The sequence below is a fragment of the Nesoenas mayeri genome (genome assembly GCF_963082525.1).
Source record: "Nesoenas mayeri genome assembly, chromosome: 16".
NCBI lineage: Eukaryota > Metazoa > Chordata > Aves > Columbiformes > Columbidae > Nesoenas > Nesoenas mayeri.
The window spans coordinates 16,565,687-16,593,550 of NC_137562.1; the positions used below are offsets into that span (position 1 = coordinate 16,565,687).

Here is a 27,864-nt window from a genome sequence, read left to right on the forward strand (position 1 = left end):
CACTTGTTTTTGACGACAACAACAAAGAAGTGTTTCACATGGCATTGCAAACAACTTGTCAAACCTCTGAATCACTGGTTAAATTGAATTGTCAAAAGAAACCACAGCTCTCTGTTTCTCTTGTACTTTTCAGTTTTCAGTGATGTGCATTTACGGACTGTTTTTGTCCATGGAGGGGAAATGTTTAAGAACTAAACCACATATTTAAAGTGCTACATTTGGGTTTGTTTTTGTTTTTTCCTAGCAATTACTTGTACTATTTCTTTATATTTAGCCAGTGTTATTAGCACAACCAGACGCTATTTTACGGCCTGCGCTATGCAGATCAAACCAGCCGAGCTCCAGTGCTGCCAGAGTTTTTCAACCAGTTTCCAAACATTGCCACCAACGAACCCCTCCGACTGGGACAGGTGCGCGGCCTGCGGGAAGACGGTGAGATGGGGAGGGACGTACATGGTACAAGGGGCCGGTGTAGGGGTCAGGGCGGCGTGCAGCGAGCGGGATGGCGGGCGGTACGGCCGGGCCCCTCCCCGCGGGCGGAGCGGCCGCGCCGCGCTCCGCTCCCGCGGGATAAAGGGGGGCGCGGCGGCGGGCGCGGCGGTGCCGGGCGCGGGATGGCGGCGCTGGGGGCGCTGGTGAAGAAGCTGTGGAGCGTCCGGCGGTTCGTGGTGCTGCTGGGCGCGCCGCTGGCGCTGGTGCCGGTGCTGCTCAGCCTGCCCCCCAAGGTACCCGCACCTGGTCGGGGGGGCACTGGTGGAGGGCACGGAACGGAGCCGTGAACGGAGCCCAGAGGCCGTGGAGTGTGGGCAGGTGCAGCAGCTGGGGCTGCTGCCCAGGGCTGCAGACTGGGGACACCTGTGCAGGGGCACGCATAGAGGGGCTGCAGCCAGGGCTGCAGATTGGGGTGTGCCAACTAGGGCACGCTAACTGGGTGACACCAACTGGGACTGTTGACCAGGAGGCACAAACTGGGGACACTGACTGGGGGCGTGGACCAAGTGTATGGATCAGTGTCTGGGGACTGGCTGGACTGGGGACAGAGCCTCGGTGCCGTGTCCCACTTTGCTCCTCATCTCTTGCCTCACCCCTGGCAGTATTTGGCCCTTATTAGGGTCACCCTGCTACGTTCCAGGGTTTCCCCATGGAGGGAGGGGATCGCTGAAGCCTGTAGTCTGCCACAGCTTCTCACCCTTCTGCAGCCACCTCAGAGTGCAAATGGAGAGGGCATCCTGGGTTATCTTAAATCTTTAGGAGGAAGAAGAGACAGAAAGCATGAAATATATTTCTGCTGTTTGTACAGACATTGGGAGGCACAAGGAATGGTTCAAAATCAGCTCAAACTAAGTAGCACTAACTAGTACTTCTTGCCGATATTGTAGTTTTTGCTGATCGTTGCCTAACTGTAGTTTTTATCAGTAGCCCTCAAAGGAGAGCCAGAGAAACTGAGGCAAAGCAGGTCCATGGCCAGCATCACACAGCGAGCTGGGATGGAAGGCAAATGCCCGGGGTCTGAGGCTGCCTGGCATTGCTGTCCCATCCTTCTGCTATGGGAATGACACCAGGCAGCGGTGTGGGACGCTGCACAGCTGGACGTGGCCATGCAGCGGGGCTTGTGGTGCAGGGCTAGAAAGTGCAGGGGAGCCACGAGTGCTACCTGCATTGCTGCAGGTGATTCTTATCAGAAACCTTTGGTGCTTTGTGTTAAAAGGCTTTGTGAGCAAGATATTTATGTTGTTCTGTAGATGTGGAAAACTAGTCTTCTAGTTTTGGGTTTGGCACATGTGGTAGGCTGTACATTAGGCAATGTGTGGCAAAATTTTCGAGGCTGGAGGATTTTTGCAGCTGTCCCATGTGTGCAGCTCTTGTGCACCAGGAGGTCCAAGCCTCTGGTGGAAGTCCATGGGACAGTGAAGTCACTGGGAAATCTTGTGCCACTGACTTCAGTGTGGGCAGGATTTCACTCTTACATTCTGACTCAAATCCATTTGAGAACGACTTTGTTTACATCAGAAGATAAGTGATGCTCATACTTGGTGATTATGGAATGATTCAGATACTCTAAGGACATGAAGGTGCCGTTTACTGTATAGCCTGTATAATGCTTTTCAGGTGAAACCTTTATGTTCAAGATAGCAAATAAATCTCCCAAATAATAATGATAATAATAAAATAGAATGACAATTGCTTTATTTAATGGCACAATATGTGAAAATTATTTGGATTTAATATCCTTTTTTTCTGTTTTGTGTTATTGCTCAAGTGCTTAATAAGAATATAGTAAATGTCTGCCTCAAAGAGCAGAAAGCATACTGCACAACAGTCACTTAATTTCTTTGCAGATTCATAATTAGATAATTATGTTTGTACATTCATTTATGGTAGTGGAACAAGTGACTTCAATTATATGTAACAGTATCTTGTTTGGCACTTGTAAAATCTTTGTATGGTTAGAGGGTGAGATGTACTGTATGCTCAGCAAGTTTGTGCCTGAACCGCACAGCGGTTAAACGTGACGATAAATCGGAGAGGAACGCGGTGCTATGCGGCGGGAAGGTCCTCGCTCCAGGTGCGCTGTGTGCTGGTGGAAGTGTACAGCGTTACGCAGGCCGTGTAAAGATTTGGGCATTCAGGAAAGGGATTTTTCCATATGCACAGAAAACAAAGTCTCTGCTGGTGTAACGGTGCTGTTCACACCTGCTCCGTTCTTGTGGAGTGGTGTGGAGTGCTCCCGGGTGCAGCCCACAGAGCACCTCATGCATAGTCCAGTCTGATCAACGCTGTTTTATTAATGAAAAACTAGTGATGGCAAAGTGGAAGCGTTTGCGGCTGAGAGGGTGGGGGTGAGGGGGGAGAGAGAGCCTGGGAGCGCTGGCTGGCGCGCTCATGTTAGCGATTTGTTCTTTGTCTTCCATGGGCGCTACACGCATTACGGTTGGTAGCAGGGAGCCTGACTGGTACCTGCACTGGTCACTGTCAAAACTCGCTTGTGGGGCTGTCAACCAGTGCAACACTGCAAGCAAGCCTAGCTGCAGCTGCACCAAGTTCTCCCCAGTCTGGCATGGGGTGAACCTGGAACTGTGAGCTACCATAGAAAATCGTATCCGTTCATGTTCAGAGGTCAGTGATTCATCTGCTGTTTCAAAACAAAGTTTTCTGAGGCTCACTTCTTCAGCAAGAAAGGAAATTTGCTGTTGCATCAACAAGGGATTAAGTTCTGACGTCTGGAGCTTGCTTGAACTGCCCTCACAGCCTGAGCCACGGGGGCTGCAGGGGAGGGAGGGAGAAGGTTATGGTTCTAGCTATGGTGCAAAAACACCAAGCGGGGAACAGACAAGGGCTCAGCGGGTGAGGGATCTGGTGTGTGATGGAAAACGTGTGCACTCAGCAGCACTGCTCGGCTCAGATGTTTTCTCCTAACATGGGACTCAAGTCCAGCCTCGTGCTCCCCTGTGCAACCAGGTCACAAGAGCTGCCTCGAGTGTTCAGCAAGCTCCATCTCAGAAGGAATTCAACTGGTTGGGATGCTGCTAGAGTTACTGGGAGGCTGTCCCAGGCAGGGCACCCATGGAAAGCAGTCTGGGGCAGGGGAAGCTACTGGGTGTATTGCTGTCTTTGTGGCAACATTGATGCTACTAAGTACTTGTGCATCTGGAGCATGGCAGAGTTAGATGGGCTGGAGAACCCCACGTTCCTGCTGGAATGGTTGGTATGCTGCCGCACAGGGTATTCTGTTATAGAAACTGGTAGATGAGCAGCAGCGAGGCTCAGGCCTTGCTAGTCTCAGGACGAGGTTTCCCTTGTGAGGAGGTGTCTTACAGGCAGCTCTGCAGTGCTTTCCTGCTCTTGGGGTTGTTAAAGTCTGTGCATGCATTATGTCACCATTTACTTTGGCTGCACTGGGATGCTCAGCAACTTCAATCTCCCAAGGGACTAGAGCCATAAGAAGTCACTTGAGCTTTGGCTTAAAGGGAAGCATTTTGCTTGGGTCTGGAGACCAAGAAATAATGACCTGCAGTTGATACAACAGAGAAGCACAAATAAGATGTGGCTTCTTGGATTGGTGTGTATTTCTGAGTGACACCCTGTGGTCTGGGTGCAATGGGTTTTTCTAGTGAAAGCTGAACCTTGGTGACATCTCCCTGGAGAGAAAATCCTTTGAGAAAAATCATCCATCAAGTCTGGCCTTGCTTCTTGCTGCTCAACCCCAGCATCTGTCCCTGCAAGCTGCTATTAAAGCTCTCGTCAGCTCTCACCCTGTGGTCGTTGTTCTGCAGATCTCTGTGTTAAGTCCCACCTTAGAGGAAGAATGTCAGGGCTGGCACTGGCGCTCTCATTACATTGATAACCCTTGGTTTTATTTGATGCCCTTTGTAGGTTGCAGTCGTGGAGAGGGAGACTTGAATAAGTGGTTTTGTCTGCAATCCCATTTCTCTTAAAAAGAGAAATTAAATTTCTGCTTTGTGGGTGGGTTTGCTGAGACCTCAGAGTGTGGTCTCCAAACTGGAGCTGAAATGGTGACTTGTGTGTGTCGCATGACACAGCAGAAGGAGATGCTCAGTGTGGAACCAATTCCCAGGAACCAGTTCTCTGCACAAGGGTCTCTGTGTCACCTCCCACTCCGGCTGCTGCTGAAATGGCTGAATATTTGCCCCGTGAGTAGAAGGGCCCGTGACACCCTGCTCAGGGGGCTGTGAATGATTGCAAAGGGCTCAGACGGGGCAGGAGGGGCTGGAGGAACCGTTCTGCTAGAAGGGGCATGGGGGGTACTTCTAATGAGCTGTGCAAAGAGCTTGTTCCAACAGCTGCTAATGAACTCAATGTGTACAGTTCCTTGGCTGGGTAACAGCTGAGGCAGCCAAATCTGCTAAAAGGAGCTCTGAGCAGGCAAATAGGGCCCAGTGCCTTCAGAAAATAGACTTGACTTCTTCAGTGGCCATAGAGCAATTTAAAATTAACTTGGATGTAATGAGTCCTCCCAATTAGAACAAGGAGACTTTAAAAACTTCCCGAAGGAAAATGACATTGCTTACACCTGAAAGCAAAGAAGAACAGTCTCCAAACAAAGGTGTTGTGGGGGAAAGGGGCGACGCCAGCGCGGGTGAGCGGGGCGGTGGGCCGGGAGCTTGGCAGGAGCTCAGCAAGGGGTGCCGGGCAGGAGAGCAGCCGGCAGGTGAAGTGAGTGATTGTAGCCTGATGATACAATTCGTGCACAAAGTCCATCTCTACTACATTTATGCTTGGTGATTTGGAAAGGCCAGTTCCACAAGGCTAGAAGCAATGGTCAGTTAAAAGAAGTGAAAGAAATTCAGTGAGGAAAGAGGGGTGATAACTGGAAACAGGGTGACCATATTTTATCACGTGCACTGTGAGCTTCAGCCTGGAGAAAGGGCAAGCCTGGTGAAGAGAAGGCTGGCACAGAGACGAAGGTAAAGCAGCAGTATTTGGGGAAAAGGGAAGTTGACAAGGGTCAGTTGGAAGCTAAGAACCACAGAACACGTGAAAAGGTATGTGAAAGAACTGAGGGAGAAATCCCTGGGCAGGGTGTTGAGAGCAAGGAGCGGTGTTTCAAGTGTGTGGCACAAAAGGAATCTGACCCATGGTGCTCTGTTGCCAGATGGACAATGCAGAAAAAGCCATATTTAATGAAACATTTTTGTTCTGTACTCAGGAAAGTGCTCATTGTGTAAAGTCAGGTTGATCTGCTGTCCCTCCTAGGAAGCAGATTCTAAAAAAAAAGCGTTTGAGATGTCAATTAGTTGAACAAGGCTACCGAACTGACTGCCCTTAGCCAAGAGGGTTAATGTGATATCTGTGCGTATGGATGCGTGAAGTTTGAGCAAGAGCAGTGAGGATCCACCAGGCTGCTGTTTGCTGAGGTTGTGGCTTTCACCAAATTGCCCTTCCAGTCTGGCTCCAGTGTCTCCAAGCCATTTCCAAGCTGTGGGAGGTGTCTCAGAATGAGTAAAGGACTGGAAAACAGTCCATGTGATGAAAGGCTGTGGGAGCTCAGTATATTTTTCAAAGAATAAAAAGGCAAGGAATAACCTGGTTGCTACTTTGAAGGCACATCCATCATGAGCAGAGTTTGGATAAGGGTGGCCCAGGCTAAGAGGAGCACATAGGAAGATGCAGAGGATTGAAGCTGGCAGATTCAGATATCACAACATAATTTTAACAGTGAGATGAATTAATCATAGGAACTGCTTACTAAACTTGTGGGGGGTTCACCATCACAGAAGATGTTTCTTCTAATCAAATGTGTTGGATCTATCTTAACAACAAAACTAAACTCTGATGCTGGAATGCGCAATCAAAAGGGGAGCGCTGGTACCTGGCACAGGGCGTCACATCGTCACGCTCTGCTGTTTTTGTTTAATAGTCCATCAGTGTTTCAAGTTGTAGGAGGTATCGCTGCTCCGAGAGAAGGCGTGAGCCTCGGCCACTGCCCCAGGGAAGATTTTCTCCAAGATGCTCATTTCAATTTTGTAATTAGTTTCCTACATGGTTTGGGTCAATTTGCCCACGTTCTCTGAGCTTCAGCTGTCCTGTTTGTAAAATGGAGAAAATGATTGTTTTTCCGCCAACAACTAAATACTTCTTGAAGTTTCAATAAAAGTGTTTAATAAGCTTTATGTCTTTTTAACATAGCTCCAGAGCAAAATACCTTCCCCGCAGCTCTTTCATCTTGTGTCTCTGTGTTACTGGCCCTTCTCTAGCCACTCTGCAAATACCCGGAGGGAGCAAAACAACTCTGTTAGACAGGGCTTGGTTTACATCCAGATTACATAATGTTTGCAGGAGCTGGGTTTAGCAGAAATCAGATTCACACACCCATCCCGTTGGTGAGCAGGCAGTGGGAGTGAGACGGCCAGTAGCACAGTGACCGCTGCAATGTGAAGACAGTTTGTGAGCAAGATGGTAAAAGCCACCAATACTTTTTGTACTGAGTAGTTCCGAATATCGCAGGTAGGATGTTCTTTTGATGACAGTGTGATAAAAGGGCTTGGAAAGCTCCAGTTCCAGCCAAAATGTCTTGGTGTTGGGACTGAGGTCCTGGAGGAGCCCTGTCAGCTCTCTGGCACTTGTTTGCCTGGTCGTAGGGTGGAGAGGTGGTGGGGGAGCCTGCGGAGGGGTGATGAGCAGCTGCCAGCACCTCCTTTCTCTGGGGCGCCTCGTCTGCCCTTCCAGCAGACCTCGTGCTCCCTGGGGCTCCCCTGCCCACGGGGACCGTCCCGTGGCGTGGCTTGCTCTGCTGCAGCTCAGCAGGTTCCCGGGTGTGGAAAATTCCCACTGCTGTCAGTGCAGCAAAGGCAGGATCTGTGTCTGGAGGGGCAGAGGTTGTTCCCAAGGCTCTTGAGCAACAGACAGGAGAGCTGCTGCAGTTCAGAGCCACCAATTCCCTGGAAATCATTAAATGGGTATAAAATTAACCCAATCACAAGACCCATTTTGAAGTTTGTATGTGCCACCATTTCCCCCCCTGAACTTTGATAGACTTTTTTTGAAAAACAAATAAAAACAAAGCTGCAGGGAGGCGAGGGAAGTAGAAGGAGTCTGATGCTGACAGAGCAGAGGGATTGAAGGATAAAGCTTGTGTGAGGGTGATGGTGCTGCACACAATGGTGTGGGCGGTTGTGACCATCTCCCTAAAAAGCCGTTCTTCTGACATTTGTTAGCAGTTGCTGTTGGCATACTAGTCAAACTTGCTGGGCACTGGGAGCATTAATTAATTCACATGTGCAAGATGTATTGAAACCAAAAACCTTTCAATTTTATATAGACTTTAGTTCAATTTCATTAATGGTTTTAATTTTTTTTTAATATTCTGTGGAATGCTTGTTCCAAATCTAAGTTATTCTGACGTGGTCTTGTTTGGTTTTTTTGTTCAAAGTTTCTCCTATCTTACCTGAAGAACTTGTTTAATATAGGTGCAATTTGTTCTCTCTTGGGGTAGAATACCACACTTTTCTTTTTGAAGTGATTTGCTGTTGATCCCTACAGGTTTCAAAATTTTGGGAAAACCATCCACAAAGTAGTTTTTTTGCCCTATTTCAATTTTGCCCCTTGGCTTTTGATCTTGCACTGAAGATCAGTTATTAGAAGTATGCTGTGTTTCATTGCAATGCTTTCCAGAATATTTTTCCATACACCAGAAAATAAATTTCCCTTGGTTTATAATTAGCTTTTTAAAATCACACTTCTAGTTCATCAAGTCAATTAAAGCCTTCACTGGTACACTCTTATATCAAGGTGTTGCTAAATATTTTCAGTTGCTTGACCCCTATATGAGGCAAAGTGGGTTTATTTGAAGTCCACTTTGCTGCAGCTTTCCTGAGAAAACCAAAGAATATTTTGCCAGTGGGAGAAAAAAATGATTTATGTGGTCTTTAGAGATTAAAAAGAACAGGGCTTAATGAGAGCAAAGCTATTTCTTTGGTGTATAAAAAGAATCAGAGTAAAGAAAAATTATCAGTTGCCATGGAAAAGAAATCACTAATCCATTGTACAAACATTTTAAACCACAATTCTTTATTTTTTTGCAAAGTTCAGCATGGCCAGGTTGGTTGCTCTGGTCCTGCTGGTTTGGAGGAGGCGAAGCCATGGGGAGCTCATGGGAACTGCCAGGTTCCAGGCTGGCATCCGAATGTAAAGGCTTCACTTCAGTGTCTTGTGTGTCGTTTCATTGGTATCTAAAATGAGGACTGCAAGTGGTCTGTAAATCCAGATCTTGGGAACTTCACAAGAAGTACTTGCTCTGCTGCGATGAATGTATTAGAAAAATCAGGGCAAATTACTCTCAGTTCTGTAGTATTCACATTTCCATGTGCACTGAAGCTTTACTAGAATTGCTTGTGAAATGCAAAGCTTGAATGCTAGAAGCAAATCAGAAATTCTATCATTTTTGCTAATTTTCAGGCACACACTACAGATGTATTAAATGAAGAATCTGTATTGGTTTCAATCCACTTGGCTTTATGCATCCAGAAGGATATTGGTAGATTCTACTCTTTGGCTTTCACAATGACCGTGGTTGTTTTTTATCCACTTTGTGGGTACGTTGCTGAGCAAAAGCTCCGGCAAGCCCAGCCCTGGGTGCAGTGGAAGAGGGTCCAAGCAGAGGGACAAAGGTGCCTTTGAGTAACAATCCAACCTGTTCAACAAGCTGGAAGAGAGTGGTCAAATAAATAGCTCTGTGGCTTCCAAGTGACTCCCAGCTGTTATTTATAGCATTGCAGGCACTCTGCCCCGTGTTCGCTGGCAGTATCCCCGTTCGGCCCTGCTGCGATGAGCCCAGCTCAGCACTGGGCTCCACTTGTCCCCTGGGGCTCTCCTGTCCTGGCTTGGAGCTGCTCTCCTGACTTCTTTCCGTCACTCGTTATTTTGGCTGTGGCTGTCATGACAAATGGCTTTGGTTTAGTTTGTGCCTCCTGGGCAGGTGAATGAAATCACGCCGTGGTGCGGGGGCACTGGGTTCCTGCCAGCCTTGGCTGCGGTGATGCTGGGCATGGGCGAGCTCTGTGCCCTCAGGAAGCGGCATGACACCAGGGTGCTTGATTTACTGATGCCCATAGGGACTGGAGTGGAGTGCCGTGGAGTGGTTTCTCACAGATCTCTTGGGAGACTCTGATCCAAGAAAAGCAGCCTTCCTCTGTGCCTCCTATTGCAAATGTGAGGACTCAATACATCCATCTTTTAAAGCTGTTTTTTCCACAGACTGTGCTTTGCATGACTATGGAAGTTGGAGAGCAAGTACAAACTTTAAGTGTAGCAGGGTCAGATGCTGGGACACCCAAGGGTGTCAGCAGCAGTGCCTGCTGAGGATTAGCACCCTGGTTCAACATGTTGGGACAGTTCCTGCTCTCCAGAGCTTCCTTGGCTGATGCCTCACTGCACTGCCAGCCTGTAGCACACGGGAAACTCGGGCAGTTGAGGAGGATTTGGGTTTTGCTGTGGTCTCAGAGGATCGGTTTAAGTTCTGGACCCCTACACAATGTAAGGGGGAAGATGTTGCACTTGATGGAAGTTATTTGCGAGAAATACTGTATACTTGAACCAGTAATAGGTGCGCTTTGTTTGTTCAAGTGTCTCCAAGTAAAAAGACATCTCTGTAATGCCACGTCTTACTTTTCCCCTCTCCTCCTTTTGCAGGAAGGAAGATGTCTCTATGTTATCCTGCTGATGGCCCTGTATTGGTGCACGGAGGCGCTGCCCTTGGCCGTGACGGCTCTGCTGCCCATCGTCCTCTTTCCCTTCCTGGGGATTCTACCATCTAACAAAGTTTGCTCCCAATATTTTTTAGACACCAATTTCCTCTTCCTCAGTGGTTTAATCATGGCCTCAGCCATTGAGGAGTGGAATTTACACCGCAGGATCGCGCTCCAGGTCCTCATGTTGGTGGGAGTCCAGCCAGCCAGGTGACTGCGGTGGCAGGGGGATCTCCATGGGGGATGTAAATTGCATGCACTGGCAAAGCAGCTCTGCTGTGGTGGGCTGTGATGCCACTGTCTCCCATAGCAGGGGGCTTTCCACACCACCTTTTTCCAGCTTGTTGGGTTTATTCAGCTGTTTGCCTTTGCTCAGTGGCCAGTGGAGCACAGGAAGAATCATTTGGTTCAGCCCCATACTTGTGCCCCATCCAGTTACAGGGTAGTCACAGAAGTCCCTTTTCCTATTAGTTTTGTTATCCCTGCATGTGAGCTTTTCTTCCTATAGCTACAATATATCAGACAACTTGCCAAACTGAAGCAATTCAGCTTTTCCTTTTTTCTCTCTCTTCCAGACTAATTCTAGGGATGATGTTGACAACGTCTTTCCTGTCCATGTGGTTAAGTAATACTGCCTCCACTGCTATGATGCTTCCAATTGCAAATGCAATTTTAAAAAGCCTCTTTGGGGAGAAAGACACATCTAAGGATATGAACAGAGAAAATGAAGAAAACCAAGGTAATTGAGACAGGGCAGTAGTACAAGCCAGCTGAGATCTGCTCTGCCACCATCAAATCTGTCCCATTTTATTGACTTCACTGGCACAAGTACCAGGTTTCTTAGTTGCAACTTGATCTCAGTGCTAGTCCTGTTTTAATATATGCATGGTTACCATGGTGGAAGAGTATTGGCATAAAGCTCCCTTTTATCCTGCCCCTTCCACATGTCATGCAGGAGGCAAAGCTTTTGAGTTGTCTGGGAAAACCAAGACATGGTGATGCTCAGCCAACCCGCTCCAGAAACCTGCTGCTGGCATCAGCTGAAGTCCAGCCCTGTGGCACAGTAGTGGTGGGGTTTGTACGGATGTCTCACTGCGGGGAAACCCAGAGCCAGGGCTGTAGATAGTGATACCTGGGCAGATAAGTGCTACCTAACGGTGTGTTGCTGCAGGGGCAGGCAAGGGGCCACCCAGACAGTGAGAGCAGGACACAGGTGAGGACAATGGCCCCTCCATGGCAGCACACAGGGCTGCTGTGTGTTCATGGACAGCTGGGTTCTCCTCTCATTTTCCTGTTTGTTCCCCCATGAAACTGGAGCCCGAGCTGGAATAGAAACGGAGGATGGAAGGGAAGGCTGTCAGGTTAAATACCTCTTTATAAAGTGCTTTGTGATTTCCCAGCTTGATGCTACTGCTGGTGTTGTTCCCAAGCAGATTGTGGACAGGCTGGACTGGGGTGCAGGGGGGTGCAGTCAGATAAGCTCTTCCTCCAGCCCTCTCTTCACAAGTCATTTATCAGGAGTTTGGGCTTCTGGCAGACAGTGATGAGAAATAGCAAAACAGAAATGAAGTCATGAAGTCCCCTTTGCAGTTATTACTGATAGCTGGACTAGTAGTCACAGCTTCTCTTTCTTGTACTAATTAGTACAAGAAGTACTACTTCTGCTCTTGTGATTTAAAAGCAATGGCTTTTTGGTTCCAACTGGCTCCACTAAGGCAGAAAAATGAGTCCCCATAAGATGATTCAAACATACATCTACTCTAATAAAGATATAATTAAGTGTTCATCACTAATGTCTAGCAATCATGAGATATTTGCACTCCAGGTTGCTTTATCTCCTTTCCTTTATGAATTTTTGACCAGTCACATATGTCAAAATCAAGCCCACTGACCTTCTTGCTATAGTTTTGTGTCTGTAGAAGCAGTCTGCTTTGAACCTTCTTGACCCCATCTTCTGAAATTATTTGTCTGTGTAGTTGTGACTAGATATAGTAGAGTTTGGGAACACATGAAATCAAGACCCCTGTTGTCCTAAACATTGGCAAGCACAAAATTAATTACTTATCCTTGGTGCCATCTCAAAACATATCAAGGATAAGAGGGTCATTAGGGGCAGTCAACATGGCTTCACCAAGGGGAAGTCACGCTTGCCAACCTCAGACTTTTATGAGAGCATAACCAGGTGGCTGGATGGTGACAAAGCAGTGGTCTATCTTGACTTCAGTAAAGCATTTGACACAGTCTCCACAGCATCCTCGCTGCTAAGTTGAGGAAGTGTGGACTGGATGAGCGGGTGGTGAGGTGACTGTGAACTGGCTGGAGGGAAGAAGCCAGAGAGTCGTGGTCAATGGGCAGAGTCCAGCTGAGGCCTGTATGCAGTGCAGGGCCTCAGGGGCAGTGCTGGGGCCGGGATTATTCAATATATTCATCAATGATTTGGACGAGGGAACAGAGTGACTGTCAGCAAGTTTGCTGATGACACCAGGCTGGGAGCAGTGGTGACACTGGAAGCTGTGCTGCCATCAGAGACCTGGACAGGCTGAGAGCTGGGCGGGTAGAAATGTAATGAAATAGAACAAGGGCAAGTGTAGAGTCTTGAATCTGGGCAGGAACAGCCCCAGGTTCCAGTGTAAGTTGGGGAATGACCTGTTAGAGAGCAGCGTAGGGGAAAGGGACCTGGGGGTCCTGGGGACAGCAGGGTGACCATGAGCCAGCACTGGGCCCTTGTGGCCAGGAAGCCAATGGGACCTGGGGTGGGTTAGAAGGGGGTGGTCAGTAGGTCAGAGAGGTTCTCCTGCCCCTCTGCTCTGCCCTGGGGAGACCACACCTGGAATCTTGTGTCCAGTTGTGGCCCCTCAGTTCCAGCAGGACAGGGAACTGCTGCAGAGAGTCCAGCGCAGCCACCAAGATGCTGGAGGGAGTGGAGCATCTCCCGTGTGAGGAAAGGCTGAGGGAGCTGGGGCTCTGGAGCTGGACAAGAGGACACTGAGGGGGGACTCATTCATGTTTACAGATGTATAAAGGGGAGTGTCAGGAGGATGGAGCCAGGCTCTTCTGGTGACAACCAGTGACAGGACAAGGGGCAATGGGTGCAAACTGGAACACAGGAGGTTCCACTTAAATTTGAGAAGAAACTTGTTCCCGGTGAGGGTGTCAGAGCCTGGCCCAGGCTGCCCAGGGGGCTGTGGAGTCTCCTTCTCTGCAGACATTCCAACCCGCCTGGACACCTTCCTGTGTAACCTCATCTGGGTGTTCCTGCTCCATGCGGGGATTGCACTGGGTGAGCTCTCCAGGTCCCTCCAACCCCTGACACCCTGGGGTTCTGTGGTTAATGTCCTTGGCTCACAATGCTTATAGTGGTGAGAGAAACCAGAAAAGACAGAGGCATGCAAATAGAAGAATGAATAAAGTGATGCTTTGCAAATATCATGTGATGACGTGATGATGTATGTTTCTCTTGAGGTAGAGACTTATGAAAGTAATAAATAGAAGTGAAGGAGTCCTCATCTGTAAAATGTACAACACCAAAATGCAGGTTTTCTCATAGACTTTTAATCTGAACTTGAGTCTCCCAAAGTAGATCTGTCCTTTTCTGTAACCTTTCTGAATGGATGAGGAAAAGCTGAGTTCTTTGAAGGAAGCCCTAAAGCTGAAGTCAGTCAAAAGTGACGGATTCAGCGTTGCACCCTGGAGCGGGGGTGTGAAGGCGAGTGTTCTGCAGGGGTGTCAGGTGTCATCGGCAGCCAGGGCTGGCTGCACATCTCCGGTGGGGTTATTTCTGCAAGTGTTTTCACAGACCTGATGAAACCTGACTGAATGTAAGGAACACATTTGAGAAAAAGGTATAGTCCACTTCATTTTATAATCTGAATTGTAATCTGCATGTCAAAAAAGACAGGCAGGTTCATTTGTGGACCGCATGTGGAAGCCAACTTTTACAATGGCATATGGTAAGGTCAGTTTGCAAATTTGCTTGGATATACTTTAATGACACTGTAATAGGGCCAAGCAGGCTAAAAAATATTTAACTGTCTAAAATAAAATTTATTTTAAAATATATTAAAGAATATGTAGCATGTAAAGACATTTGATTTTCTGAAGAACTCTCAACAAGTGTATGAAATCAGCTTTGTGAAGGGCTTTGCTTACACACAGACACCAGGATTAAAGTGATGTGTCTGATCAGCTGGTCACAGTTTTTTGCTGATGAGAGAACCTCAAGGTTGCAATCACTTGTGTCTATGTTCCACCATGTGGACAGCATGTTATAGGTCAAAAGCTTTTTTTGACTTCCAGAATTTTCGTTTTGGAGCTGGGTTACAGATTCCCTACAATTCTGTCTGACATCTCCAGCCCTAAACACAAACAGTGTAATAGGCATGTGGCAAAGGGGAAACTGCTGTGCTAGTGAGCCTGACCATCTCTCCTGTTCTCTGCCCACTAGCCCACTGTTGGCAATGTTTCATTTCTCTGAGCAGCTTAAATATCTACAGGTAAAAATTACAGGAAAATATTTCCACCCTTTTTTTCCAGTATCTTCTTCAAATTCATGATAAACTGCAGGCAGTGCTTGAGGTGTCTTGGTGGGTCATGGATCTGGAAGTGATGTCTCCAAAGGGGCAGGTGGGAAATAAGCATTTTTGGACATTGCTGCCTGGCCAGTGGCCCGTGCTGGCACAACATGGCCCCAGCACCGCTGCCTGCACCTCGCTGGGTGAGCATAGTCCTTCTCAGGCCTTTTCAGTCTTTTAGAAACAATTAAAAGGCGATTAAAGCCAAACTTTTCTAGGACAAGCCTATAAGGTATATGAGTTATTTCTGTGAAATGGCCACTGAATCCTTCTTGTATGGCTCTGTGGGAGGTGTGTACAGCCTCAGTGGTATGTGGCCTGTTCTGACTTACGGACCTGTAAGAATTTTCAAATCCTTTTTACAAGTTTCATAGGAAAAGTTTGCTCTGCAGAAACTCTGGCTTTCCTTTGCACGGTTACCACAAGCAAGCTCTGCAAAGGGAACTCACAGATGGTCCTGGCAAGATGGGATGGGAGTTTGGGCCAAGCAGGGAAAAAAAATTGAAAAATGTTAAGAGGTGGAATGAAATCCATCTCTTTGCAGAGCCAGCACTAAGGTTGAATGGGACATCAGTGGTAAGAGGCCTTGGGCTAAATGCTTTGGGGGATCAACAGTCAGCCATCGGTTAATGTCTGTCCTTCTAATTACATCCTTCGGCCGTGGCATGGTGGGGATGAAAGCTCAGCATATGTGCATCCAAGCCAATTAACTGCAATTTGGTAAATTAGCAATGTGTAAAACATGACTTTGCAAAATTCCTTGGTTCACTGAGCTGGAGTGAGCTTGGTGTCTCTGGTGTACACGTGAGCAAGTCCAGAGACTTTGACCACTGGCCCTTCCCCATGAACTGCTTTTGGTCTTCAGTGCATATATGGGTAAAAGAGGACGGTGTTTCAGCCTGAGGAGGGGGGGCAAGAAAAACTCTGGGAATGCTGGAGTGGCAGTGGCAGGAAATGGGGTCTACATGCAAAACTTGGGGAGGTGCAGGGACTCAAAACCAGGCAAAGAGCCCTAGGAAAGGCAGCAGAGCCAGTGGTGATGGGGAAGGGCCACCTGGACTGAAGGTGGATAAAGCTCACAAGTTACTCCAGTTCTGAGGAGGAACGTGGAGAGCTGGGTTTAACAGCACACGTCTACTCCCAACCTCAGGGGTCAAACCATTAGCCAGACTGCGAATGTCACAAGCCTTAGTGTGAGATCTTGTAAAAAAACGGTGATTGTACTGCATTTCTGTCTTTTGATTTTTGTATTTCTCCTATATATGTGTGTGGTAGAGTGGTGTGCACCTCCCAGTTTACTGCCAAAGAAAACATTGGTCGTTCTGGTCAAAATGAACCCTTTCCCCAGTGCTCCTGAGTCCTGCCTGTGTTCCCTGTGGTTGTTGATAAGACCAGTGAGGCAGAGCCCATGTGAGATATGCAGGATGGTCCCTGGAGATGGGGTGTGCAGCAGAATCCCTGGGGTGGTCCTAAACTTGTGCTGGGGACTGGTTGCACAACCTGCAGGCTCTGTCATTTACAGAGGGGATGCTGGGCTTGCGAGCAGCCCATGTTGTTGGGGTGGATTTCAGAGGGCCTAGTTTGAAGCCTATTCCCCAAATGTGTCCCAATCTTGTCTTTAAAGAGTCAACTACAGTTTTGTGGTGACTTTGCGCTAGCTGTCTGCAAGGAGTAGAATTCTCATCCCCTGGGAATGGAGCTCTGTAGCAGGGAGTGTTCCTGCTGTACCTTGAGGAATGTGCCTCACAGATACATCAGACCAAACAATTTTGCTTCCCAAGAATAAGCTTAGGCTAAACCTCCCTTAAAAAGCCCACCCCAAACCTGTGACTTGATAAGGGACACCCTGGAACTCCTGGTCACATTAGAAGATCCCAGAGTCCAACCAGTGGCAGTAGTGAAAGGACCGAGTGTCTGGGTATTGGAGGAGAAGCGGGGTGCTGCAGTGGGACCGGAGCGGTGGCAAGAAAAGACGGGGTTATTCATCCCTGCCAGGTGCTCCTGTCCCCACGGCCTGAGCCCACACTTTCATTGCGCGGCCCCTCGTCTGTAAATGGCAGTTTCCTCCGTTCCTCTGTTTGGTTCAAGGAGAATTTTCTAGATGCTTTGAACTGTTTTAAAGTCCTCATCTTTCTTTTTCAGCATCTTTACAGCAGAATAAACTTTACACTGTACCAACTGAGATGCAGTTTCTGGCAAGTACTGAGGAGTAAGTTAACTATAAAGTTTGTATTAGAGAGTTGAGAGAGAATTATCCCCTGAGCTAGACCAAGTTTTAGGAATTTGAAATCCAATAATTGAAATGTTTTCATTATACCAAACATTCCAATCACTAAGCAGCCTGATGATAGAAATCCTCCTCTGTGTGTCTAGCATCCCTCTGCATGTCCAAATTATTGCAGAGATTTGCCAGCCACTCTGAAATGGTAGCCAGAGGTGTCTCCTGCTGCGGAATTGTGCCTTGGTTTTTCTCAGGAACATCAAGTGTGCGAAGCTGGTGATGTAGAAGCCACCAGGATTTACACACCGGTGATGGTCCTGTTTTGATAACAATGATGGGAAAGAAGCATCTTTTCAGGAACAGATGTTTCTCTCCTCTCAGTGCTATATATATACATTTTTTTTCCTTTTAGCGGTCCTGTGGACCTCATGCCAAGTGTTACAAGTTTCTGAGGGGCTGGGCAAGGCACATGTGCCCTCGGCTCCTATGGACGGGTGCTGACGGTGCTCTGCCCTATGCAGGGCTGCCGGTCCCAAGTGGCAGCTCACCGAGCAGGCCCCTCAGCCACACTGAGCTGCTCAGGTGTTAGCTTGGATTTCAAAAAACTGGGAGATTTCCTTCTGTCAAGGCTCTGAAGTGGTTGCACTGTATTTAAACCAGGGCTTTCACTGGATTCTCTTTTGGACTATTTTAAAGCAAAGATCTGACAGAGGAGAAGGAGGTTACCGGTGATACGCTCTCAGATTTAAAGAAAGAGGAGGAATACAAAACAAATATATGGAAGGGTTTCCTCATCTCAATCCCATATGCAGCCAGCATCGGAGGTACAGCGACGCTGACGGGAACTGCACCAAACCTCATCCTCCTGGGACAGCTGAAGAGGTATGAGAGGCCGTCCTGGAGAGCCCTGTAAATCCTGGAAAAGAGAGAGACGTGTTTGCCATCCCTGTAGGAAATGCCCTTCTGTGCTTAGGGCTAGTTTGTAAAATTCAGACCCTTCTAGAGCATTTTGTGAAACTTTGTGAGCAGATGAAAGCAGAGACAGCCTTAGCTGTAATAAGCAGGTTTCCAGTGCACCCAGTTAGGCTGTCAGCCAAGCCAGTGCATATGTGCTTCACCTTCCTGATGCTCTTAATCCCATCAAATTTAATGGAACTTGACTACACACAATTAATCTGGTAACTGTTTTGATGAAACAGCCTGTGTAGTGTTTTGTGAGCAATTACATCCACCACTGAATGGTAGAAAAATAAGGAACTCGGAGCTTCTTGCCTGTTTTCATAGTCAGAAAAAATGCCTCCTACGTGCATAGGAGCAGAGATTTGTGCCATCCTAAGTGGCTGTGGGTATTTGTTAACTTTGGCCTCTACAAGCAGAACGTTCGCTCTCTCCTAGGCGGGCACAGCATCCCCAGGAGGATCATGTTCAAGCTCTCCAGCAGTTATTATAGCAGGGTTTGATCCTGGGTGTTCAGGATTATGATCGTATGAAAATACCAGCGCACCTGGAGAGAGGTTTTCAGACCTTCCCGGTGGGCTTGCACAGCGGGGCTTGGTGAGAGGGGGTGACGGGGGGGTTGTCCAACACAACATTCCCCACAGCTTCTAGTACCTGGGTAACAGCTAACGCACAGAGAGGAGCAGCTTGTACGTGCACAGTGGTTTGTGGGATATTTTGCTGCTGATTTCAGATGTTTGTTTGCCCTTAAGTTGAAGGATTGTTTTCCCTTCTTGCGTTAACTTGATTTTCCCCATTTGCTTAGTTATTTTCCAGAATGTGATGTAGTGAACTTTGGTTCCTGGTTTATGTTTGCATTTCCTTTAATGCTGATTTTTCTTCTCCTGGGATGGCTATGGATCTCCATTCTGTATGGAGGAATTAACCTAAGGTATGCCTATATTCTCTATATGTATATATCATCTGGTTGTGCCAGCATCATAAAATACATGTTCATCACGGTTCTCATATTAAAATCTACTGATTCTGCCCAAGATCATCTAATGGATGGTGGGGAGTTTCATCACTAACTTCAGGATGCTCATGCTATAGCAAGTCATCTTTCTTTAAAGCATTCCTGTTGCATAACAGCTTCTTAAAGATCACTCATAGTGTCATATACTTTATCTAACTGAGATATGTTCGTGTACAGAATATGTATTAGATATTCCTTCAGTTAAACATGCGTTTTTTTAAGGTTGCCTGACCTGAGCCTGTAGCAAATTTCATTGACAGAATAGAAAGCAGGATCAAACTTTGAAGACCAGTTTGAAATCTTGGTTCCCCTGGAATTAGTAAAAATCTCCTAGAACAGAAAAGAGCTAGGATTTGTTCCTGGGGCAGAAACTTGCTTTTGGAACAGCTTGCTTCATAACAGGGCTTAATTTTACAACAACATATTAATCTGTAACTGAGAGTAACATATTTTTCTGATAAATCTTTGCTGGATACATGCAGCCCCTAGTGTATGCTATTTTAAACAGTTGTGCTTTGCCATTCCTGTTCATTTAGAGCCCCTTTTCCCTCTGCGCGCTCTCACAAGTCGTAGTAACAAACTCGCGGTCCTGCATCCTCTAGGGACCATACAGAATTTCTAGTCTTTACTAAAGTCTTTGTTATTTTGAGTTAAATATACAAGTAGAGGGGGTAGAGTGTTGGGGAAGAGAACAGGTGTCCAAATATTTACGTTGTCTCAGAGACAAAAAATCAATGGGAAAGTTTAAATCCAGAAAATGCCAAACACCGATCCTTAAAGTGCTCCTGGGGCTTTGCGGGAGGATCTGTGTGCTGCTGTGGGACACTCTGCTGGGTCGCAGCCACTTAGACCTGTGTTGCTTTGCATTGCTTGCCCAGGGCTTGGGTGTTGTGGAGCCTGAATTAATTCCTGTGTCCTACGGTGATGGTTGGGGCATGACCCTGATGTCCTGCCCATGAAGTCCTGGCTGTGCTGGCCAAAGCCCCCGGTGAAATGCAAAATTTGTCTTGTGCTCAGAGAACGTGATGCTTCTTGTTTTGTTTGGCTCGTCTCTGTCAGCACAAAGCCCAGCTTTATTGAGATAGCTGGGCCAGCGCAGATACCAGAATTCCCCAGTGGCCAAGTGCCTCGGTAGAGACATTGCAAAGCTGGACAAGTGCAACCGAGTGTCTGCAGGAGTTTGTTGGGCTGCTCTGGCTGCAATGACTCAGGGATCGTGACTGGACTTTCTATGTGGACAAGTCCTTGGTGTCTGCAGCACAGTCCAGGCAGATGGACATGGCTGGAATAGCGAGTTGTCTTTGTTTGAATCCAAAAGAAAGTAAAAGGCATAGGTACTGGCTGGCTGAGCTGAGCTGAAGCTGCTGTTTAATAACACCCTGCAAAAAATCAGAAATTGAAGGGCTAGGCATATCTATTTGAGGTTCAGGACCTTCTGAATGATCAACCATTCATCCACATAGAAGGTTCAGCCAGGATGTCCCTTTGAAAGTGACGCGGTAAGGAAGTGCGGGCGCCCTGGGGCTGGGTGGGTGCGCCTGGCGCGGGAAGCTGGGGTTTGCTGCTTTAGTCAAGGTCACAGTCAGGGTTAGAAACAGGGTTCAGTGGCATGGGATGTGATGGGAGATGGAGTGTGAGATATGAACGTACCATTTGTATGCACATACCGCAATCGGTGTGTGCCATCAGCTTACAGCTAAGAGGCTTAGCCAAGAGCACATTAACATTCCCGGCCAGTTAAAAATTCCTCACATTTTTGTTGATCCTCAGCAGCATCCTGGGATCACTCAGGAAATTGCAAGTGACTTGAGAAGTGGAGAGATGTTAATTTTCCGTGTCCCCCTCTTCCCAGTTCTTCTGCCCAAGTAGGTATCTCCTAGAGATGAGGAAATCCTTCAATGCTGGGACATTCTTTTGGCAATCACAGCCCATGTTGGAGGAATTGGTTTAGAATATAAATGAAAGGAAACTTCCTAACCTCTGCAGGTCTCCTTTGTATGAATGTAATGAGAAAGAATATATAAAACAGGGCCTTGTGGCCTGTGTCTACAGCAGAGACCTTCATCATCAGTATTCACAATTTGAAAGTAATGCAAACTGAGCCACCAGAGGTGTGCAGCTCTTTGAACCTTGCAGAACAGACGGACACTGGAGAAATATGCAGTGTCGTGTGTGTACTGCGTTAGAAAATGCAGCATTTACTGTTGTATCACTTATGTTAGAGGTGTGTAAGCATATAATTCTGTTTCTTGTCAGGGGCTGGAGAACAAAAAAGTCCAATGTAAGAGTGGATGCAGAAGCCCGAGCCAGAGAAGTGATAAAGGAGGACTATCAGAAACTGGGTCCAACAAAGTGAGTGATAAAGATGGAACTGAAATGAAAAAGAAATCAAGTGGGTTGGAAATGTCCTGTCTTAAGAGTGGAGACCTAGGGGAAACCGAGTTTTTTTCAGAAGAAAGTGAAATAGATGTTTCCACTCAGTGTTCGTAACCTGCTGCAGTTTGCTTTTTGCATGCTTCAGCCTCTCCACCTTCACCTACAGGAATAATTGCAAATAGCAGCTTGTACTCCAGCCTTCTCAAGAATGACGTTCGTATTATAGAGTGAATTCATGCTGGGTTGTTTAATTACTGTTTGTAATTTTTTTACTCCAGGGACAAAACCAATCTTGTGTGTGTTACGTACTGACCAACACAGTCTGAATGGTGAAGGTTTGTGCATGTCTGTTGTGCAAAGCTGGAAGTATTTGTTAAGAAGGCTGATGAATCCTTTGATAGATATGAATCACATGGATTGTGAATATGCTTTAAGAACACTAATTAGCTGCTCAAAGAAAGTATATGGAAAGAAGTCAGATCCATGTCATGGAATACATTATTTTTTCTGAATAACTTCTTCAGCTGTATTAGGTGAAGAAAGAACAAGACACTTGTAGCTTCTTATTGTAGTTTCTCGAAGGTCTCGTCTTCTGGAAACAGCTTGGTGCAAATTGCAGTAATGGGGATCATATTTTGGAGAAGGAACCAGCAGAAAGAAACACGAGTTTTAGACTTATGAGAAATGCCAAAAAAAGGGGGAACAGGAGAAGCTGTGTGTCTCCAAGAATCAAACCCTCAGTGTGTCTGGCCACCGATATTCTGGGCAATCAGGGCTAGTGAAGGATTTTGAAACTCTAAGTCTTAGCCTTAAATGGTCTCTGTGCCTCCATCTGTAAAATAATATTTTCATACTCACAGCAATGCTGTGAAGATTCAGTGATGTTTGTGTCTTGCTATCAACATTGTAATTATTGCTGTTGAGTGGAAAATGGAGTGGTTCTTCAAAGACAATTGTCTGTGCCTGTGCTGTAAATGAAAGAAATTGGTTTACTCGTTCCATTCAGTACATTATCAAGCAGCCTGCAAAATGTCTCTGAAAGAATCAAAGTCCCACTTTGAGGTCTAGGAGTGAGAAAGTCCATTAAGCTGTGCTCTACCAATTTGATTAGCAAACCCATAACTTAAAATCAATGCGAGTGGCCTCTTCCCAGTAGCTTAAATGCCCTTCCTTGTGCTCGGGGAGATTTTAAACAGTGTTTTGAGTTGTTGCTTTGGTTAAATCTTGACTGACTGGAGTCAAGCCTGATACTAAGTGAATTATATGCCATTTCCCCCGCTGTTTGTCATGTACCTAAGAGATACTGTTTAGGTTTTGACCTTGAAGTTTGTTCCTGCTGTCTCATATGAATTGAACCTCAGCCAATCCTGTTACATTTCTTGAGCTGGAGGGGATCCCTCTCCGGCTGGCCCTGCCCTGGGCACATCCCAGAGGGCAGCGCCAAGAGGAGTGCCCATGAGAGGCTGCTTGGCCCTTCGTCTGCCGTACCCCTTCGTCAGCCTTGCGTACAAGTGTTGTGACATCTGGTCTGTACGTTCCTGATGCCTGCCTTGCCTCTTCTTAATGCCTTCCAATAAGAGATAATTGCTGGCTAGTATCAATATTTGCAAAGAGATTTACAAGCTATTCCAATATTTCACTGTAGTTATTTTAAGAAAACCAGCCTAACTTCTCACCTAATCTGCTGCAGCCTCAGCTCAATACTTGTCCTAGGTTGGATCGACCCCTTTAGCACAGCAGCACTTTAACTGCATTTCTTTCCATTTTAGGTTTGCAGAACAGGCAATTTTCTTCTTTTTCTGCATCTTTGCAATCATGCTCTTCTCCAGGGATCCCAAATTCATTCCAGGTTGGGCAAGCTTGTTTGCACCGGGGTAAGACTTTATTTTCATTGCACTGTCATATTTTTCAATAGGCTTTCAAAGTCATTGAGGTTCTGAGGTTTCTCATTGTATCGCTTAACACTATTGCTCAGGTTTCCTGGAATAAATTAAGCTGAGCTTTGAGAAGCAGAGCCAGCTTTATTGTTTCTTTCTCTTGGAGGAGGTACATGAAACCCAGTGGGAAGTTGTCACGTGTGTATCTGAGGCCATCCTTAGGGTTTTAATGTTGAGAATGCTGTTTATAGGTACATTTGCAGTGAAATATTGAACTCTTTATGCACTGGAGGTCTGGAGGCTGAAGATGGATGGCAAGAGCTCATCCCTTGTGCTATCCTGTCTGTTTGATGAGTTTGTCTCCCTTGTGCCATCCATACCTTGGGAGGATGAATGGATGTAGCAGTTGGTGTGAGAGGGGGTGGTGTTATTTCTTAACGTAAGAGACCTTCATTTTATTTTTCAATAAAACCTAGCTTAATAAATGATTCCTTAATACAGCAAAGTAATTATAGACTTTTTCCTCATCAGTTAATAGTTCCTTACAATCAAAAACATGCTTAAGCTCTTTACTGTATGGAGCTTGCCTTTCACTGTATAGTCTGATCATTTTGCAAAGAGGTCTGGGCTCTGCATTCCTTCTTCCTTGCAATGAGCTGGGGAAGTTTGTCCTCGCAACCCGTCATGGACTGACCACAATTCCCCAAGCAAAACAGCCAGAGCATCAGTGTGGTGGGGATTAGATCTTGGTGTTTACATTTGCAGAGCAGTTTTCTAGGGGTTTCAAAGCCCATCTTAGAAATGCAACTCGACAGGGAATTAAAAAGAAAAGAACTGTGAACAATGAATCTTGTTCAAACCTGATGGAAACTTGTAATCTTCTTTTGTAAATCCCTGTTCTCATAAACTTTGTTGTTTTACAGGCTTTTTCTTACCAGTGTTTCTGCTGTTTTTGGACAGGTTTATCTCAGATGCAGTTACCGGAATCACCATTGTGATTATTTTGTTCTTCTTCCCTTCGCAAAAACCTTCCTTCAGGTGGTGGTTTGACCTGAAAGGTGCGTAGGGGGCCCCTCCGGGCGGGACTGTGCGCTCACCTGTGCGCTGGTGGGCCGGCACAGAGCAGGAGCCAGCGCTGCCCCACCCCGGGCCCGCGCGAGCCCCGCAGCTGCCCCGGCGGGCTGCAGCACCGCGGGCTGGAGGGGCGGTTGCACAGAGGGTCTTTCCCTGCAGTGCCAGGAGAGGTTCGGTAGCCGCTGCCCTGCTGCTGGTTGCAGGAGTGACTCAAATGCTCACACAGCTGTCAGAGATAACGCTCTGGTGGGCTGAAGGAAACTGAAATCAGTGTTGCTTTGCTGACTGCGAAGCAGAGGTTTGGTTGCTGACTCCCAAACAGCTCCTGTCCCTCAGGTGGGAGCAGGAACCTCCCAGAGGGCAGAGCTGGGCGAGTTATCCATATTCAGAAATAACGGCCCTTCCTCAGTCCCTAGAATGACTCAGAATGTAAACTCCTAGTGCCCAAACTCACCAGCAGGTTCTGGTACCAGGAGTCTTCTTTTGTGGTCTTGAGTTTCTCTTTTCGAGTAGCAATGAGATACAAATTGTAATTCATAAGCCACTTGGTGTTAATGTGGAGATGCAGCTGATGAAGGCCCTTCATGGATGATACAGCACTGCCCAGGGTCTGTGGGAACAAAATACCAGTTACTGCTGTTGCTCTGATTCATGCACACTTGTCATGTTGTTCATATGCGGGAAGATGTTGAATCAGCTCCTCTGGGTAAAAGAGGTGTGCCCTTGTTCAGCAGAAAATTGCAGTCCCATTAATGCATCCTTCCATATGACAGGGCTCACTTCACCGTGAATTAAGAGATGGCCTTTAGGGGAGATGGGCTCTTTGCTATAAAACTTCCTGGCTATTGAACAGCAAGTGGAGAATTAATAATATCTTCATAATTCAAATGTTAGAAAATTTCCTCCTTCCACAGACTACCATCTGTTGAAGATAATGTTTGTCTGTTACAGAGAAAAAATTAACCTGATATTAAATGTTCCCTCAAGAAAGCCTCAAAGAAATCTTGAAGTTCTAGAATTTATTTATTTATTTATTTATTGTAAGATTTGATGTTAACTTAAATGGTCTCTTAATTGTCTGCCTTAAGAGCTTCCATATGTATATTTTATCAGCAACTCATGTTTAGTAAGCTCCAGCCCTGGTGTCAGGTCCATGAGCTCGTTGTATCAGATGATGACTGACACGGTCCTCTTTGGATGGGTGTTTGACGTGAGGGTTTTTTTCTTCATTTAGCACCAAACACGGAGATGCAGCCCTTGTTGACTTGGAGGAAGGCCCAAGAGACGGTGCCCTGGAACATCATCTTGCTGCTCGGAGGAGGCTTTGCCATGGCCAAGGGCTGTGAGGTGAGACCTGCTGCAGACACTACGTTGCAGTCATCCTGTCTGACGGAGTTGGATCTTATCAGGGTGTCATTTGGGTTCTTGTTTGCCTCTGGGAGATTTGCATCTACAGGGTCACAGCTCCTGAAGGATGTGTTTTGCAGCTCCAAGTCATGATGATATGGAGCAGATAACTAAGGAGGTTAAGACATCTTGCAGCTCCTTTCAAACTGCTTGTTGTTACACACCCTGAGGACACTTCCCACAGGTGCTTGTGTGGGTCAGTGAAGGTTGTGTGTAATTTGCAGTTCTAGGAGGGATCCATTTATGTTCAGGGAGGCGAGAGCTTTGCTCTCCAGCTTGTTTGTTTTCCCTTTCTGCAGGAGTCTGGTTTGTCTGTCTGGATAGGAGGCCGCCTGCATCCCTTGGAGGGCGTACCACCGCCTGTGGCTGTCATCCTCATCACAACTGTCATCGCCTTGTTCACGGAGTTTGCCAGCAACACGGCCACCATTATCATCTTTCTGCCTGTCTTGGCAGAGCTGGTAAGGTAGTCCAGCTGTTCTTCTGCTCTGTCCTCGCCTTGCTCCTTGCATGGGCAGGTTTTGTTGTGTCTATGCTGGGACAAGTGCCATATGGTTCTCCTGTTCCTGGGCTTTGGGCACTTTGAAATTCTGGAGAGCAACAAAGCAAGTACCTGTAGCATAACGTGAACACAGAAGGATAATAACCCTTCAGATGTTGTTGGAGAGATATGTGATTATTTATCGCAGAGTGTGGGGTAGGGCTTTGCATAGTGTAGGAGCTGTTTGCATTCCTTTATATATCTGCCTATGACTCCAAATCTGCAAGGTACATTTTCTGTTCCCTTCTGTTTTTCAAGGCCATTCGTCTGAAAGTAAATCCCCTCTATTTAATGATACCAGGAACTATAGGATGCTCCTACGCATTCATGCTGCCAGTCTCAACACCTCCTAACTCAATTGCATTTTCTTCTGGACACTTGATGGTCAAGGATATGGTAAGTTCTTTTAGATACAGAAAATGCTGAAAACAATCAGCCTGAGTGTCAAAAATGGTAATTTTCAGAAGTGTTACCAGTTCAACTTGTGCTAAAGTGAAAAGGCTGAAGTCTAATGCCGTTCTCGGCAGTATTTGAAGGCACAGATACGCAGAAAGAGCCTGTATAAAGTCTGGCCCTTTGAAATTTGGAGCCACTGTGGCTCCAAATGGTGACAAAGCTGGTCTTGAATGTGCTCAGCATCTCCCAGACCCTGCTCCTGTTCCTGCCCGTGACAGCAGCTCAGCTCTCATAGGTTTCTAGATGCAGGAAAAGTTCCCCAGCGCAGAGAAATCTTATGAGTAAAATTAGGCTCAGTCCCAGCTCCTGCTCACATTCCTGAGGCTAAACAGATGGTAATGTTTTTGATGGATCAAAGCTTGGTAAGCATCTGCAGAATGGCCTTTGGCTTAAGAAAGCCCACTTAAAATGTTGCTAAAATTAGCGGCAATTAAGCCTTCAGTTTTTAAAATGTTTATATTCAAATACCTTCATGCTTCATGGGCTGTAGATGTCCAGTCTAAACAGTTGTCTTTGTGTTTCTTTTGTAGGCAAGAACTGGGTTGCTCATGAATCTTATGGGAGTTCTGCTTCTTAGCTTGGCTATGAACACATGGGCCAAGAGCATTTTCCAGCTGGGGACCTTCCCTGTATGGGCCAATATCCATGCACAAAATGACACCTCACTCTCGACAGCTGTAGAAAATGTCACTTTAAGTGCGCTAAATAAAGTATGAACAAAGCCATCCCTGGGGAAGGACTCGCTCACTTAGGATTTGGGCACTGGAATCATCAGAGTATGCACAAGAGGAAAGCCATGTGGCTGCTCACACTGTATGGGACCCCCGGTTTCATTTTATTTTTAGAAATACTGGTCAGTGTCACGACATCCATTTGCTATTTTCTCTGAAGATCTTTCTCCACCTTCCACAGGTACCAATCAGACTCTCCCAGAGTCGATCTGCTGTGGGTGGTTGTTAACTGGACAGCCCTGTAAGCGTCAGGCACCTTTGGGTAGATGCCTCTGCCCCATGAGAGCTAGTGAGCTTTGCTGCTCTAGCTTCTGATACCCTGCCTCATTTTGGAGGGGGGAGACAACTGGATTCGTTATGTGCAACCCAGTGTGAGTGAGTGTATCGGAACCTGGCCGGGCAGTGCAGTTGGGTGCTTCTGACAGGATGTGGA

The 27,864-nt window shown here is 46.7% G+C and overlaps 1 protein-coding gene across 1 annotated transcript; it reads left to right on the forward strand.

The window, feature by feature from the left end:
* Positions 1 to 614: 614 nt before the first annotated feature.
* On the forward strand, positions 615 to 27,416 carry SLC13A3 (solute carrier family 13 member 3; the record flags this gene model as incomplete). The annotated part of the gene is made up of 13 exons (XM_080354721.1): positions 615 to 725; positions 10,150 to 10,415; positions 10,781 to 10,944; positions 16,919 to 16,985; positions 17,694 to 17,879; positions 18,760 to 18,885; positions 21,226 to 21,321; positions 23,115 to 23,219; positions 24,183 to 24,280; positions 25,531 to 25,643; positions 26,003 to 26,164; positions 26,503 to 26,640; positions 27,231 to 27,416. 13 exons carry the CDS (start codon positions 615 to 617, stop codon positions 27,414 to 27,416), a joined length of 1,818 nt encoding a protein of 605 aa, XP_080210847.1.
* Between the last annotated feature and the right edge of the window lie 448 nt (positions 27,417 to 27,864).